Source organism: Elephas maximus, chromosome 7 (assembly GCF_024166365.1).
Source record: "Elephas maximus indicus isolate mEleMax1 chromosome 7, mEleMax1 primary haplotype, whole genome shotgun sequence".
In the NCBI taxonomy this organism is placed as follows: domain Eukaryota; kingdom Metazoa; phylum Chordata; class Mammalia; order Proboscidea; family Elephantidae; genus Elephas; species Elephas maximus.
In genome coordinates this window covers 64,647,499-64,664,995 of record NC_064825.1, presented here as the reverse complement: position 1 = coordinate 64,664,995, position 17,497 = coordinate 64,647,499, and the positions used below count along the sequence as shown (strand labels likewise).

Genomic DNA, 17,497 nt, shown 5'->3' with positions numbered 1-17,497 from the left:
CTTTACCTTTTCCAGTCTCTAATTTCTACTTCTTAATTCATAAGCAGTTCCATCTATACTTCACCCGTCCGTTTATGGCACTCACTGAATATTTCTTTTTGTGGGTTACGCCATTCATTTATTGGATGTAAGCCCCTACCCCATTCCCTTGCTTTTCTTCCAAATTTTTTTTCTACATTTCAGTTTTTTTAACAGAAATGCTGATCCACTCCTTGACGCTGTCTGGTTTTGACCTTGAATTGCTAGTTTCTTATTTGTTAAAGTGGGCTTTTTTTTTTTCTTTTCTTTTCTCTTAATGAAAAATAAAGAAGGTGCATTTGGGACATTCTTGACTTCATAAAATACCTTACCTTTGCTGCATACTGTTCCAAAGCACTGATGGTATCAGGGTCAATTGTTGCATCCCCAGTGTGCAGACCTGCCACTGTCCCATCAGCCTGAATTGCCAAGATGGTGTCAGACTGTGGGACTTGCACTGCGTGGTGAATGTAAGCTGTGGTGCCATCTTCCAGCTGAACCGCTTGTAATGCGCTCTGGTCATAACTATCTGAGGGAATGAAAGAGATGGGCATTAAGTTAAAGTCTGATAAATGACTACATATTTAAAGGAAGAGGTGAATAAATTTTACAGAACACTTACTATGAGCATTGGGCGACATGCTTTATGCTATTATTTCATTTAAACCACACAACAATTCTGTGAGGTGGGTATATTTACCCCGATTGTACAAATAGAGACACTAAGGTTTGCAGAAGTTAAGTCATTTTCCTTAGTAACAAGAAATTTAAAAAGCTAACAATTAACAATTAGAATCAGTATGTACAGAAACCAGGGTTTCAACTCAGGTCAATGACTCCAAAATTCAGGGTTTTATTTCCTCTAAATAACTATACCAATAGTTATAGTATAATAGTATAATCCACTGCCGTCGAGTCGATTCCAACTCATAGCAATCCTATAGGACAGAGCAGAACTGCCCCACAGAGTTTCCAAGGAGAGCCTGGCGGATTTTGAACTGCCGACCTCTTGGTTAGCAGCCATAGCACTTAACCACTACGCCACCAGGGTTTCTGTATGAGTATAAATGCTATAAAACAGCACTGTGAAGTAATAAATCTAGCCAATTACAATGAGTATGATTAATTTTTATGATTAATTCTAACTACAAAAAAAAAAAAAAGTTCATGGTTTACATAAAATGTTTCTAAAACTTGTTAAGTCATTCTATAATAAAATATTTTAAAAATAATAACCCGACCCCAAAAAACCAAACCTGTTGCCATCAAGTAGATGCCAAAAGTAATGCTAGCTAACATTTACTGAGCATTTACTATGTGACAAGCTGTTGTAAGGGCTTCACATGTGTTTCATGTTCTGTCCTCACAACAACCCTCTGATGTAGATACTTATTATAATCCTCATTTATAGATGATGAAACTAAAGTACACGGAGGTTAAGTAACTTGCTCAAGGTCACACAGCTAACAAGTGGCTGACCCAGAATTTGACCCCAGGTGACTTGGCTACAGAGCTAGGCTTCCCATTCCTATGCAATCCACCTCAAATCCCTGATTCTCCCCACACAAGGTTAATAAACATTAACATTTTGCTATATTTGCTTCAGATTTTTTTAAGATTTAATTTAAAGTAAAGACAAACACAGCAGGCAAAGGACCTTACTAAAGAAATGATAATTAAGAGGAAGAAAAAAAATCAACAATTTAACTTTTTCTTTTTTGGAGACGGGGCTGGAAGAAAAATACCATTTAACTTATTTCAGCAACTGTAATCTCGATTTTCAAATTCTTTTTTTTTTAATAATTTAATTCTTAAATGTCTAATTTCATGTTTTGAAAGCAGCCTCTACTTGAAGTCTTCCAGGAATCAGAGGTTTTCTGTTCCAGCCTCTTATCGGACAGCTCAAATTGTTAAAAGTTTTTCCTTAAACCGTGCCAAAATCTGCCACCTTGTACTTCAGAGAATAAGTACAGTTGTTCTTTTACATGACAGCACTTCAGCAGCTAAAGGTAGGTCTCATTTCTCCCACACTTCTACTTCTCCTTTAGTTTTTATTTCCTATTTCCAAAGTCATTTTTACCTTTGGAGGTATGGTGAATAAATGCAGTAGTTCCATCTTCTAACTGCACTGCTTGACCATCCTCTAGCCGCAAACTGTCCCCTGCTCAAAAAGAATGCTTACATTTAGATCCCATGTTTTCTAAGCATACTCTAATGAATTCACTTAACAACAGAGTCAATAAATCATTAAACACATTTTAACAACTTATACTGACTCTTACTGGTTCTCGGATATTTAAATATTTTCAATAAAACTGATCTGAGTGTTTAAAGGTTAAAAAAAAATACTAGAATGCTTATTTTAGGAATATATAACAGGGGGTAATGAGAGTTGAAAGAAGAAGAAAATGAAAGAAATGCAGGATTTGGCTCAAATATTAGGAAAACTTGCTAAGGACTCTTGCCCATTTATCTCCAGAGTGCAATCCAGTAACTTCTTTTCCATTATCTTCGAGAGGAAATTTTGATTGTGTTAAGACGGTCTTTAGCGCCTCTCTTTGACATCCATTGATCTATTCTTTCAGAAGGAGGATTAGCAATCAGAACCAAGTTTAAATAGGACAAAAGAATTGGAGACAGCAGATACCGAAGTATGACAATAAGGATGGTTTCCTGTGCTGTATCTTAAATACTTACTACTTTTCGGTATAGGTACGTGTTGAACATAGGCAGCAGAGCCATCCTCCAACTGAATGACTTGGCCATCTATGAGTTTTCCATCTGAAACACAAGATTCAAACCAATAAATAAACACAAACAAAAAATTTTAAACTTTATACAATTTCAAAATGATATCAACTATAAAAACATACACTACTTAAGATCATGTTCATCTTGATTCTTCCCTCAATGTTCTGAGGCAATTCAATAACACATCCAGTGATCCTACAGAAAGCAGAAAATCCTCCCTCAGCCATCCTTCCTCCCTTCCAGTTTTCTCTTAGATGAGTTCAAGAGGAAGAGTGGCTCACCACAGCAGGCTATATGAGTGGAAACGCTACATAATTTTCAAAGTCCCTGAGGAACAGTGACCCTGACCATGGGGAAGCAGAAGCTGGGAAGATAGACAGATATGGAGGCCAACTGTCATTCTCACCCCCTGGGGGTACAACACCCTTGTCTGTGTACACATGTGCTCAGTAGGTTTTCAGAAAAATCAAAAAGTTTGAAAACTGGGCTGTTTCTTGGAGCAAAGTAAACACTGACTCACAGATAATGTTATAAAAGCAAAATCAAAGGTCTTTATTCAGGCATATTTTATATGTTTTTATAAATAATAACCTGAAGTAAAGAAGCAAGAAAGGCCCTAGCAGAAGTAGGTTAGGGACACCCCTCCGCCCAAACCTGGACCCCAGTTAATTTTGATACTCTTCAAATATCTCAAAGGGTGTCTCCAAATTATTGAAACAAAATTTACGTTAAATCGAAATGATTTAAAATTACCATGCTATAAAGCATTTTTAGAAGGGATTGGAAGGGGGATATACTTGATAGGTACTCCAACTCTGAGGTTATAAATCACTGGTATTAACCAATCAGCTGTATATGAGGCACATACCTTTAGAATTGTGTTGTATGTAAGCGGTAGAACCATCTGCAAGTGTTACTGCTTGCAAGCTTACACCTTCCATATTTTCTAAATTGTCACCATCTATTAAAAAAAATTATTTCCTTTAGATAGCCATTATACGTGCGTGCTGATTAAACTATTTTAAATACATTTTTTAAAATGAGAACTAGACAAAAAGGCATAGAGCCTAACTTAGAAGCAAATGGAATTTTAGTATTAAAAAACATATATTTCCCTGCCCTATTGTACTCAGCATCCACAGCAAGGTAAAAATGCTCACAGAAATGCTTAGGTTTATGTTAAATTAGGAACTGTGAAATAAAGACAGTGTTGTAACGTATCATTTTTCCCTTGAGATAAGTGGTATTTCCAGACCCATACGATCACTTTAAGCAAGATTGCTCACCTGCCACGGTTACTGCCTCTGTCAGGCACAGGGTAACGTGTTGAGCCTCCATTCCTCCTCCAGGAAACTCTGTCATTCCCTGAGAATCTCGATTTATCTGGGCTAACAACATTTTCTACCTTGAAGAAAAATATATGTGCTTGAGGACAAAGAATAACGCATAGGAAATAAAAGCAATAAAGAATATTTATGAACCACAAAAAACTGCTAGGGAAGTAAGCAGTACCTGAAATTAACCAAAATTTCACTTAGTATACAAAGTTAACAGTATTAATTTAAACTCCAAGGCCTGCTTTTCATAATTCAGTAGGAAACTACTGTGCACACTGATAAATCTTGCCTATCAGTTTTGTCTAAAATTCCCACAATTACAGTTCTTTGGGTTTAACATGGTTTAAGATCTCCACATACTGTTGTTGTTGTTGTTAGATGCCATTGAGCTGGTTCTGACTCATAGCGACCCTATCACAACAGAACGAAACACTGCCCGGTCCTGCACCATTCTTAGAATTGTTGTTATGCCTGAACTCATCGTTGCAGCCACTGTGTCGATCCACCTCGTTAATGGTCTTCCTCTTTTCCGCTGACCCTGCACTCTGCCAAGCGTGATGTCCTTCTCCAAGGACTGATCCCTCCTGACAACATGTCCAAAGTATGTAAGACACAGTCTCGCCATGCTTGCTTCTAAGGAGCATTCTGGTTGTACTTCTAAGACAGATCTGTTCATTCTTTTGGCAGTCCATGGTATATTCAATATTCCTTGCCAACACCACAATTCAAAGGCGTCAATTCCTCTTCGGTCTTCCTTATTCACTGTCCAGCTTTCGCATGCATATGATGTGACTGAAAACATACTATCCATCAGCAGATCATGTTGACTCAATCTTCATAAATTTATCCTTATCCTGGCCACTTCTTACAACCTTCCCCATTACTTCCCTGATCCAAGCCACCATCTGTCACCTCCGTTACTGCAAAAGCATCCTAACTGGTCTCCCTGCTTCTACACTGGCCTCCCGACAATATCCTCTCAACACAGCAGAGTGCCCTTTGGAAGAAAAAAGTTATATCTCTCATGTCCTCAATGCCCTCGATGACTTCTCCTCAGAACAAAGGCTAATAGTCCTTACATTGGCCTTTAACGTCAATGATCTTGCCTCTCATTTCCTATCATTCTGTTTCATTTATTCCACTTCAGCCACACTGACATCCTTGCTTTTCCTTAAACATGCTAGGCATTTTGTTGCCTCAGGACCTTTACACTTGTTGATCCTTCCACCTGAAATGGACTTCTCGCGTATCTTCATGGTCCATCCCTTTACCTTCAGGTCTTTGTTCAAATGTCACCTCAACGAGTGCTTCCCTATCTACCCAACCCTGTACCTCCTTCAAACTGCACCTCCTAACCCTCTCAACTATGGCATGCCCTGCCCCTCTTCCCCTTCCCCTCTTTATATTTTTGCATAGTCCTTATTATTTGACATGTCACATATATTTACTTATTTTGTTTGTTAATTATGTTTCCCCATCCTCTAGAATGGACACAGGTTTTTGTTTGCTCACTGCTGACTCTAGTGCCTATAAAATATCTGATTTTAGTGTCAATATTTTAAATAGCAACAGGCAGATACCAAAAACCCAAAACCAAACCCAATGCCATTGAGTTGATTCATAGCGACCCTATAGGACAGAGTAGAACTGCCCCATAGGGTTTCCAAGGAGTGGCTGGTAGATTCGAACTGTCAACCTTTCGGTTAGCAGCCAAACTCTTAACCTCTACGCCACCAGGACTCCAATATGCAGACAGTAGTAATAATTTGCAATTATATTTAAGACCGTTTAAAGATTTTTGTTTTAGAAATACTGTAAGCTGTACCCTCTTTGGACCAAAGCTGTACTGAGGGACTGTAGTTCAGACTCACGGAAAGGTTATCAGTGCTGCGGTAAGTCAGTCAGAGGCTGACTTTTCAGGGATTCCTGAAAGGTCCACATTCTCTAACAGCTGGCAGAGCACGATGAAACATCTACAAACTAATGAAGAGGATTAACACTTGCTTGCCACCTCCAAAGACGGCCACAGAAGCCTCAAAGTAACACTGGTACCCGGCTCTTAACACCTCTGATAAGGATAGGATTGGGACAGACTGATTTCAGAGCAAGTGTCATCACTACATTACAGAAATAAGGTAAGGAAACGCAAGGGGGAAAGGCTGTGTGATCTGTGCAGTATTTATCCAGGAGATGAACTCTGAAAAGGCAGATTACAAAGTCACTGGCGTCATAATGTTAAGAAATGTCTGTGGTTTAACTTTAACTCAGGCTAAATAGCATTTGTCTTTTTCATTTGAATACTCCTAAATCTCCAAATAACTAGAACAACATGAAGCATTAACAGGTAACTGACATGATAACTGCAGTTAAGTAAAAATTCCCTTTTTTGAAAGCTGATAATGGTTAAATTTCTTTAGGAAAGTTTCAATAACTATGGTTCTCATCCTGATGAAAAAAATCCAATGGAACTGAAAGATCCACAGATGACTGTTTACTAGACACAAACTTCCAGCAAATACATGGTGTAGTGATGGGAGAAAGAACTCAGAAGAGCTCAGATGAAAACTGTAATTACCAGAGGTGATAAATGATGGCAGGTGTACAGCTCATTTTATTTTCAAAGTTTTCAAAAGACTCTGTGATACAGTTACTGCCCTTTGTTAAGAAAACAATTACAAGATGAAAATATGATGGTGAAGAAAAGGTCCCAACAAGCCAAAGATCACCCTACAGTCGCTCATACCACATCCATCAGCAAGTCTTGATCACTTCCGTCACCAACATTCTCAGGTGGTGTGGAAATGACTGTATAAGATGAACTTGACATCTTCGGGAAGGGTCACCTTATGAAAGGTAGTCAATTTCATTTCCTTTAATAATGAACTTATGGGCCACAATCACACACAGAGCTGGCTGTCATGGAGCACTGTCGGAGTCACCAAGGTAGAAATGATGCGTATGATAAAGCTCTTGCCCTTTTGGAAGATGACGGTGTGTGTCAGCATAAGGAAAAAAAAAAGAAACTCTACAGAAACGTGGCAAGTGCTATATGATTTTGCAGCAGGCAAACATGAAATATTTAGCAAACAGACTGCTAAGCAACTGGGGCTAAAATGTTAAATGGAATTGAAAATGGATTGTAACTCAGACTAAATAATTCTTACGTTGCTTCACTGAATTCTTCACATGTCTCCCGGGAATAAGCAAAAGAAGGGAAGGTACCTTTGATGACTCGTTGGTTTACCTACTTGTGTACTAGACTCTATCTTCGCCTGTCTACTTAAGAATTTTTTAATTAAACTTTTTATTTTGTGGTAATTATATATTCACATGCAGTTATAAGAAATAACGCAGATTCCTTGTGACCGTTGCTCAGTTTCCTCCATGATAACATTTTGCAAACTCTAGTACTATGTTTTTACCTAAAAGTTTTATAGTTTGCTTTACATTTAAGCCTTTGATCCATTTTAAGTTAATTTTTGTATAAGGGGGAAACTTAGGTCAAGGTTAATTTTTTTTTATATGTCTCCTCTTGTCTTCTTAAGGATACCGCTTCTGCAATTATTTCCTTACAGTGAATATGTACTGAAATAAAGTATGTGTTTAACTTAAATAATTTCTAAAAGAGGTAGAAAATAACAACATATACCATCATACGAAATTTAAAATCAAGTAAATAATGCTATATATTGTTAAGACCTAATTATCTTTCAAATCCATTCAATTCTCTCAGACTGTCTTAATTCAGAGTACCATCATTCACGGGTGGCACAACTGTTCAATCGGTTGCTAGCCTAAAGGTTGGTGGGTGGTTCAAACCCACCCTGTGGCACCATGAAGAGAGGCCTGGCAATCTGCTTCCACAAAGATTACAGCAGAGAAAACCCTATGGAGTAGTATACTCTGTAACGCACAGGGTCGCCATGAGTGGGAATCGACTCAATAGCAATGGGACAGACCATTATCTACTTGATTCTATCAATTTCTGAAAATCCACTCCTACTCTCCTCCCATCTAATCTCCACAGCACAGTTCAAGTGCTCCAAAATCCACAGCATGCCTCTATTACAAAATCTTTAAGTTTTCCATTTTCCCAGTACAGTCCAAATTTCACGATCTGAACTCTACTAATTCCTTTAGTAGAATGAACAACTGTCTTCATTTACCAGGAGGTTTATCAAGGAGGTTCCAGGGACATATACTTTTTTTTTTTTTAATTGTGCTTTAAGTGAAAGTTTACAAATCAAGTCAGTCTCTCATATAAAAATTTATATACACCTTGCTATATACTCCAGATGGCTCTGGGTGGGTGTATATACTCCTAGCTGCTCTCCCCCTAATGAGACGGCCCGCTCCTTCCCTCTACTCTCATGTCCATGCCGCCAGCTTCTAATCCCCTCTGCCCTCTCATCTCCCCTCCAGATCATATACATTTTATAAGTTAAAAAAATAAATTTTAGCCAGGTATTATTTTCACAGTTTTTAAAATAAAACTAGTAACTTTTTTTACACCAGAAGCATTACCTTTGCCTCACAGATACAACAAAAATAACGTGAATGTGGACCTAAAAAGATAACAATTCCTAGGTGCGGAGAAGCAGCAAGGGCAGTCCAGGCACAGGGAAGAGCCTGACTCGAGGTGCCTCTCCCGCACTATCCAGATTTCAGTTATTATCTGAATCCTACAGCATTTGGCTTGTAGCTCAGGCCACTCTGAATTGCTAGTCATGTTTTGATCATCATAGCTTTCATCTGTACATGGTTGTATAATTTGTGGGACAGCTATGTATTTGAATCCTGCTTGGCTCCTGGGCAGTTTACCTGCTGCAGAGCTTCATTCAGTTTCCTCTTTAAAAAATGGGAAAGCACACACGTGATGTTGTTGTTGTCAGATGCCAGTGCGCTGATGCTGACTCACAGAGACCCCATATGACAGAGTAGGGTTTTCTAGGCTGTAATCTTTACGTTAGCAGATCGCCAGTCTTCTCCCTTGGAGCTGCTGGGTGAGTTCAAACCACCACCTTAACTGTTGCACCACCAGGGCTCCTTACGAACCTGATAGGGCTGTTGGTAAGGATTAAGGGAAATAATGTATAGAAAGTCCCTAACACTCAGGAAGTACTCAACACGTTTCTTTTTTTTTTTTTCAGGTTTGGAAAGTGAAGCTTACAGAACCTTGTTTTCAGCTACAAGGCTTCTGGCTCCTGAAATTTAGTGCTTTTCTCTCCTTTTATCAGTCCTTAAACACTTGCTTCCAGTCTGCCGAATTAGACTTTAAGCCTTCAAAAGTAGGTACAGCATCTTACGCAGATTTGGATTTTTGACACCCATGATTACATGTTTCATAAATACCTAATGAGTTTAACACAACTCATGTTTGCAGAGTGCTTTACAATTGCTCTCCTTCATTACATATATCCAGCAATACTGATCTTTTAGTTCCTAGAACACACTTAACTTTTCCTGCCTCAGGGCTTCTGCACATAGTTTATTCTGACGGGAATACTATTTCCCTCTCTAGCAGAGAGCCAAGGAGCCCTGGTGGTGCACCGTTGAAGAGCTTAGTTGCTAACTGAAAGGTTGGCAGTTCGAAACCACCAGTTGCTCCACAAGAGAAAGACGTGGCACTCTGCTTCCGTAAAGATTACGGCCTTGGAAACCCTATTGGGCAGCTTTACTCTGTCCTTTAGGATCGCTGTGAGTTGGAATTGACTCAACAGCACCTAACAACAACAGCAGCAGAGTCAGGTATCACCTTCTATCTAAAATAGGTCCTATCCCATTCTACCAACCAAACCAAACTCGCTGCTGTCAAGTTGATTCAACTCAGCAACCCTACAGGACAGAGAACTGCCCCATAGGGTTTCCAAGGCTGTCATCTTTACAGAGGCCAACTGCCACATCTTTCTCCCATGGAGCGGCTGGTGAGTTTGAACCACTGACCCTTCAGTTAGCAACCACGCACTTTAACCACTGTGCCACCAGGGCCCCAGTCCCATTCTACCATTATCCTATTCTCTATCACAGCACTTTCTATATCTTCTTCATAGCACTTATCAGAATTCGTAAGTGAATTCTAAGATCCATGATGGCAGAGGCCCTGTCTTTCCTGTTCACCACTGAGTTCTCAGTGTCTATGAAGGGATATCACTGCTGACGTCAGATGGATCTTGGCTGAAATGCAGAGAATACCAGAAAGATGTTTACCTGTGTTTCATTGACTATGCAATGGCATTCGACTGTGTGGATCACGACAAATTATGGATAACACTGCGAAAAATGGAAATTCCAGAACACTTAATTGTACTCATGAGGAACCTATAGATAGACCAAGACGCAGTCGTTTGAACAGGGCAAGGGCATACTGTGTGGTTTAAAATCAAGAAAGGTTTGCGTCAGGGTTGTATCCTTTCACTATACTTATTCAATCTGTATGCTGACCAAATAATCCAAGAAGCTGGACTATATGAAGAAGAATGTGGCATCAGAATTGGTGGAAGACTTATTAACAACCTGTGATATGCAGATGACACAACCTTGCTTGCTGAAAGCCAAAGGGACCTGAAGCACTTACTGATGATGACTCAAGGCTACAACCTTCAGTATGGATTACACCTCAACATAAAACAAAAATCCTCACAGCTGAACCAATAAGCAACACCATGATAAATGGAGAAAATATTGAAGTTGTCTAAGGATTTCATTTTACTTGGATCCATAAACAATGCTCACAGAGGCAGCAGTCAAGAAATCAAATGAGATATTGCAAATCTGTTGTAAAAGACCTCTTTATAGGGATAAAAAACAAAGACGTCACTTTGAGGACTAAGGTTCACCAGATCCAAGCCGTGGTGTTTTCAATCACCTCATACGCATATGACAACTGCACAATGAAAAAGGAAGACTTAAGAAGAAAGGAAGGACGAAGAAGAATTAATGCCTTTGAAGTATAGTGTTGGTGAAGAATACTGAACATAACATGACCTGCCAGAAGAATGAATAAGTCTGTCTTGGAAGAGGTACAGCCAGAATGCTACTTAGAGACGAGGATGGCGAGACTTCACGTCATGTACTTTGACATGTTCTCAAGAGGGACCAGTTCCTGGTGAAGGACATCGTGCTTGGTAAAGTTGAGTGAAAAAGAGGGAGATCCTTAAGGAGATGGACTGATACAGTGGCTGCAACAATGGGCTCAAACACAGCAACAATTCCAAGGATGGTACAGGACCGGGCATTGTTTTGTTCTGTTGTACATAGGGCTGCTATGAGTCAGAACCAACTCGAGGGCATTTAACAACAACATAAGAATTCCTGGCTCAAAGTAGGAGCCCTGGGGGCGCAGTGGTTAAGAGTCTGGCAGGGCAGCCCTAAGCTGTCCTATAGGGTTACCGTGATTGGGAATTGACTTCACAGTAATGGGTTTTTTTTTTTTTTTTTTTGCATATGGTAGATGCTTACTAAATATTTGATAACCAATTGGTACCAGAGTGTGACTAGTTAATTCCTTGAGATAGGATTAAATATTAGACTTTCTTTTATTCTAACGCTCTTTTCACCGTGCCTTAGTTTTTACAATACGTTGCTGTATGTGGGTATATATCACGTATTAACTGCCACTAACTTAAATGACTGTAACTTCTTGTAACCATTACCTCCATACTATATAAATTTCTGTACTTTCAATACAAGGTCAAATGCATTCATCATTATTTAACTCAAAGATGTATATAAACAACATGATAACACGCACGCAATAGCATTTTATATATATATTTTTTATTCAAAACACTACATCATTCTAAGAACTACAGACGTCTCACTTTTTTAAAGTTAAAGAGGAGGGTACTAAGTGCAGGACAGAACTCAAAAGTAAAAAGATCAGACTTAATGGTCTGACAGGGACTGCAGGAACCCCCGAAATTCTGGCCCCCAGATGCTCTGTTAGCCTAGAACTAAAACAATTCCCGAAGCCCGCTCTTCAGACAAAGATTAGACAGGACTATAAAACAAAAAACAGTACACATGAGGAGTGTGCTTCTTAGCTCAATCAGGTACACAAGACCAAATGGGTGGTTCCTGTCCGGAGGCAGGATGAAAAGGCAGGAGGGGACAGGACTAGTTGAACAGGCTCAGGGAACCCAAGGTGGAAAGGGAAATTGTGCTGTCACATTGTGGGGATTGCAACTAATGTCACAAAACAGTATGTGTATAAATTTTTGTACGAGAAATTAACTTGAGCTGTAAACTTTCACTGAAAGCACAATGAAAATAAAGAGGGTACTTTGTATGTTGCTGAGTAGATTAAGAGACTGGGCTTTTGAGTCAGTCATAGGTTCAAGCCCAGCTTTGTCACAGGATAGTTGGACAAGTTACTCTATACTTTAGTTGACACATCTGCAAAATAACAATAGTACTTGCCTTAGGTTTCTAGTGAGAATTATGAATTTATGTATATATGTAAAGCACTCAACAAACTATTTAACTCAGTGCCTCTAAAACCAACAAAACCTATTGCTGTTGAGTCAATTCCGACTTATAGTTCTACTCTGTCCTATAGGGTCACTATGAGTTGGAATCGACTCAACAGCAGTGTTTTTTTCTTCTTGTTTTTAAACCAAGACTGTAAATCTTTACGGAAACAGACCACCACACATCTTTCTCCTGTGGAATGGCTGGTGGGTTTGAACCGTGGACCTTTTGGTTAGTAGCCAAACACTTAACCACTCCACCAACAGGGGTCATAACTCAGTGCCTTAAAAAACAAACAAACAAACAAAAAAAAACATTGCCATTGAGTTGGTTTCGACTCCTAGCGACCCTACAGGACAGAGCAGAACTGCCCCATTAGGGTTTCCAAGGAGTGCCTGGTGGATTCGAACTGCTAGCCTTTTGGTTAGCAGCTGTACCTCTTAACCACTACGCTACCAGGGTTTCCACTCAGTGCTTAGCCAGAGTTAAATTCGGGTAAATGGGAGTGGAATTTTAAATACAAAAAATGTAGTCTGGAGTTAAATGCCTGTGTCTACATATTAATGTACAAATACTTCTACAAGGTGAGGAGCTCCCATTGCAGCAGAGTTTTAAGACAGGATAATAAGTATGGAAAAAGGTGGAGAAAAGCATATCATTGTTTTCTATGAGAGTGGATCTCCCAGTCTAAATCCACCTAAAAACAAAATCATCTTGATTGACAGTACGATAAAGCTTAAAATGTTATTTTATGAAGGCCAACCCTTAAAATGCACATTAAGCACAGAAGGGAGCAACACATCTTTCAAAAATCATTATGTCCTGAAATAAAGTCAAGAGCTCATAGACTCAGACCTAAATAAAAACTCAGATTTTAAAGTTTAGATAAAAACCATAAAACTAAGAAATTATGAACACCTCAATACTCAGAAAAATTCTCCTCACTTCACCATAAACTACATGTGCATTATAAACAATAACAGCTAAACAGTAGAGGCACAATTCCCCAATGAAGCTAGGTCATCTTTACTTGAAGAATATGATGAATCCTGACTTCAAAGCAGTATCCCAGTGCAAAGTACGGGGTATGGACATTTTGCAAATCATATATCTGATAGAGGACATGTGTCTAGAACATATAAAGAACTCTTCAACTTAATAATAAAATGACAAATAATCCAATAAAAAAATACACGAAGGATCTCTGATTAGACATCTCTCCAAAAAAGATATACAAATGGCCAATACATACATGAAAAATGCTCAACATCATTAGCCATCAGGGAAATGCAAATCAAAACTACAATCAAAACTTCACATCCACTAGGAAGACTACGATTAAAAAAAACGAAAACAACAGGTGCTGGCCAGGATGTGGATAACAGAAACTCTCATCCATTGCTGACTGGATTGTAAAATGGTACAGCTGCTGTGGAAAACAGTTTGAAAATTTCTCAAGAGGTTAAACACGATTACCATATGATCAAGCTATTCCACTCCTAGGTATATACCCAAAAGAATTAAAAGCAAGAACGCAGATACTTGTACACCAATGTTCACTGCAGCACTGTTTACAATAGCCGAAAGGTATGAACAGCCTAATTGTCCATTGACAAAAACCCAAACCCAAACCCAGTGCCGTCGAGTCGATTCCGACTCATAGCGACTCTATAGGAGAGAGTAGAACTGCCCCGTAGAGTTTCCAAGGAGCACCTGGAAGATTCGAACTGCCGACCCTTTGGTTAACAGCTGTAGCACTTAACCACTACGCCACCAGGATTTCCGTCCATCAACAGATGAATGGATAAACAAAACGTGTGGCGTCTGTGTGTGTATACACGTATATACACAATAGAATATGTTACTCAGCCATAAAGAGAAACGAAGTCCTGATACACGCTACAACGTGGATAACCTTGAAAACGTTAAACAACACTTTGTGGAAATGAGCTGCTCTTAAGGGTGATGGAAAAATTTGGGAATGGTTTCACGGTGATGGTTGAACAACACGGTGAACCTAAGTAACGTCACCGAAGAGTACAAATGAAAACTGTTGAAATGGCAAATGTTTTGGTACCTATATATTTACCCAATTAAGAGGGGGAAAAAAACAACCAATCCACAAGAGATACCATGTCACACCCACCTAGATGATATAATCAAAAAGAGTGATAACAAGTGCTGGCAAAAATGTGGAGAAATTGGAAGCTGTGTGCACTGCTGATGGGAATATAAAATTGTGCAGCTGCTTTGGAAAACAGTTCGGTGTTTCCCCAAGAAGAGTTACCATACGACCTAGCAAACTTACATCTACACAAAAACTTGTACACAAATGTTCACAGCGACACTATTTATAATAGCCAAAAAGAGAAAACAATTCAAATGTCCATCAACTGTTGGAGAAATAAAATGTGGTATATCCCTACAATGAAATATTACTTGAAACAAATATCATGAAATAAAAAGAAATGAAATACTGATATATGCAACATAACTGAATCTTGAAAACGTTATGCTGAGTGAAAAAAGTCACAAAAGACCACATAAAGTATGATCTCATGTATAAGTAATGTCCACAATAGACAAATCCATTTAGTGAGAAAGTAGATGAGTCATTGCCAAGGGCTGGGAGTGGTGTGGGGGGCTGAGGGGATACCAGGAGTGACTGCTAATGGGTACAGGGTTCCTTTTGGGGGTGACGAAAACGTTCTAAAATTGTGCTGAGAGTTGTACAACTCTGTGAATATATTAGAGACCATCTAATTCTATACTTTAGATGCATGAATTATAAGGTATGTGAATTGTATCGCAATAAAACTCTTATTTTCTTTAAAAAAGGCTACGGGCAAAATAGCCACTCATACCTGAACTATTTAAGTAATTTCCAAATTAGTTAAAATATCCCAGGATAAAATTATGCATATTACGCGGCTTTTGGGTGATCTCCTCATCACATATTCTTTTCCTAAACACTTAAACTGAAGATCCCGAGGTTCACCCTTCAGCCAAAGACTGGACAGGCAGGCACACAAAATGAGACTAGAGACTAAATGCACACACCAGCCCAGGGGCAAGGACAAGAAGGCAGGAGGGGACAGGAAAGCTGGTAATCGGGAACCCAAGGTCAAGAAGGGGAGGGTGGGGAGAGTGTTGACATGTCATGGGGTTGGCAACCAGTGTCAGGAAACAATATGTGTATTGTTTAATAACAAACTAATTTGCTCTGTGAACCTTTATATAAGTATAAAAAAGGAAAAAAAAAAAAGATAAACTTAAGATAGCACTCAGTAAGAAATACTAAATATTGCATAGGTTTTTGTCAACCATAGCACAACACAAGTATCTTCTAGTAAGATTCAGGACAAAGCTGACCACAACCTCAAACCTACAATTTCTCACCACATCCCTTATTTTACACCTTTTAATTATACCAGCTCGTCAGACACTTCCAAAACAAAGCCTTAAGTTGATTTTAAACAAATAATACATTTAGCTATGGTACTCCTTTCTTACATTTCTGACTTGTTAATGTGGGGGAAAAAAAATTAATGCTAAAAAGCAAAAGGAGAATAAAAATTGGTTTACATTCCACAATGAAATGTTACAAAACATCTATAAGTATTCATTCACTATTTAGCCAAAATGATAAAACTGCCAATTATTAATATTCAGTGTCGGGTCTCAAGGGCCTAAAAAAAGGCAAGTCAGGGAAACAAATCTGTGCACGATCCGGGGAGGAGAAAATTCTGGGTGCGATCTGCAGACTGGGGTCCCGAGCGGGCCCTTGTCCAGCCCTGCCGCCAGCGCCCCAGCTGGGGACTGGGGCGGACCGTGGGCCCGGCGTCCTCGCCGGAGGAGCTTGCCTAGGCAGCCGCCTGGCGCCTGGGGACTCGCTCCGCGCGGAGGTCAAACCGAGAAGCGCCGCCGGGCTCCCGAGGGCTCCACCCTCCCCTTTGTTCCTCCCTCCCCTCAGCGGTCCCCTGAGGGGAACAGGCGGGGAACAGCGGGCAGAAACCGGGGGGGCGGGGGTTGCGTCCTCAGCAAGAAAAGCTCCGCCGCCCCAGAGTGGCGGCCGCGGGTTATTAATAAACTCCGCTTCTGCCCAGCCGCCTCTACCGCGGCCGGCCGTAGGATAGGCAGGGCCTGCAGCGAAGACTGAGCAGCCACGGCCGGAGCCCGGGCCCAACTGGGCCCGCGCCGCCGCGCTGAGGGCGGCGGCCGGGCGGAGAATAATGCACACTGGGTAAAAACACATTTATATACGAACCTCCGAGAAAATTTTCCAACAATTCCTTCGTCCGACCACCATGCACCAGGACAGGAAACAGCCGCCCGGCACCCGGGCCCCGCAACCCGCATAGACTGTCTGAGGCCCGCCCCCAGCCTCCATTGGACTGGCACTACGCCACTTACCAGCGGCTTCCTGCTTGCCATTGGCCCAAATTTAGCCGACGCGAAAGGAAACCGCTTTAGCCACGCCCCCTTCTCGTGATGTCAGCGTCGCCTAGACTTACAGCTCGTGCCTGAGTGGCTCATGGAAAGTACGGCATCAAAGCTCCTGTGTTTGACTGGTTGGTAGAGCTGTTCATCCCAGTCCGAGACCGCCTCACTGGCGAGTGAATTATGCTGATTCAGGGGCCCCAGCGTGAGGCGCCATTTTGTAGCAGGGGAGGGAGGCTGGTCCTTGTGATTACCCGGGAGGGAGAAGGGGTGACGGGCGCCATTTTCCCCACAGGGGCGAGGAGGCGGCTTTTCCTCTCTTAGTGGGCTTGCTGGATCGCGTTTTGGAGACTTGATGAGCCTTGTCTAGCGCTTGCCGAGGGTCGTCCCGATGCGAAGGAAGTGGAAGGGAGAACTAGCAAGAGATGGGAAGCCCGACCGCTCCCTGGGGGCTGTCGGGGCCGGCTGAGGCCCTTGGTCTT

General features: G+C 40.6%; 1 protein-coding gene across 4 annotated transcripts in view; it reads right to left on the bottom strand.

Annotated features, from left to right (window-relative positions):
* The window catches only part of ZNF143 (zinc finger protein 143), a 69,728-nt gene extending 52,804 nt beyond the window's left edge, over positions 1-16,924 (bottom strand). For 2 of the 4 annotated variants that reach the window (XM_049890341.1, XM_049890345.1), the window contains exons 1-6: positions 16,843-16,923; positions 4,056-4,170; positions 3,638-3,730; positions 2,716-2,799; positions 2,099-2,182; positions 351-547 (exon numbers count right to left, since the gene is read on the bottom strand). In XM_049890341.1, coding sequence (XP_049746298.1) covers positions 351-547; positions 2,099-2,182; positions 2,716-2,799; positions 3,638-3,730; positions 4,056-4,170; positions 16,843-16,884 — 615 coding nt within the window. In that variant the 5' untranslated portion in view covers positions 16,885-16,923. Of the gene's footprint in view, positions 1-350; positions 548-2,098; positions 2,183-2,715; positions 2,800-3,637; positions 3,731-4,055; positions 4,175-16,842 lie in introns of all 4 variants that reach the window. The other 2 variants (XM_049890344.1, XM_049890343.1) reach the window with 2 other exon arrangements.
* Positions 16,925-17,497: the final 573 nt, after the last annotated feature.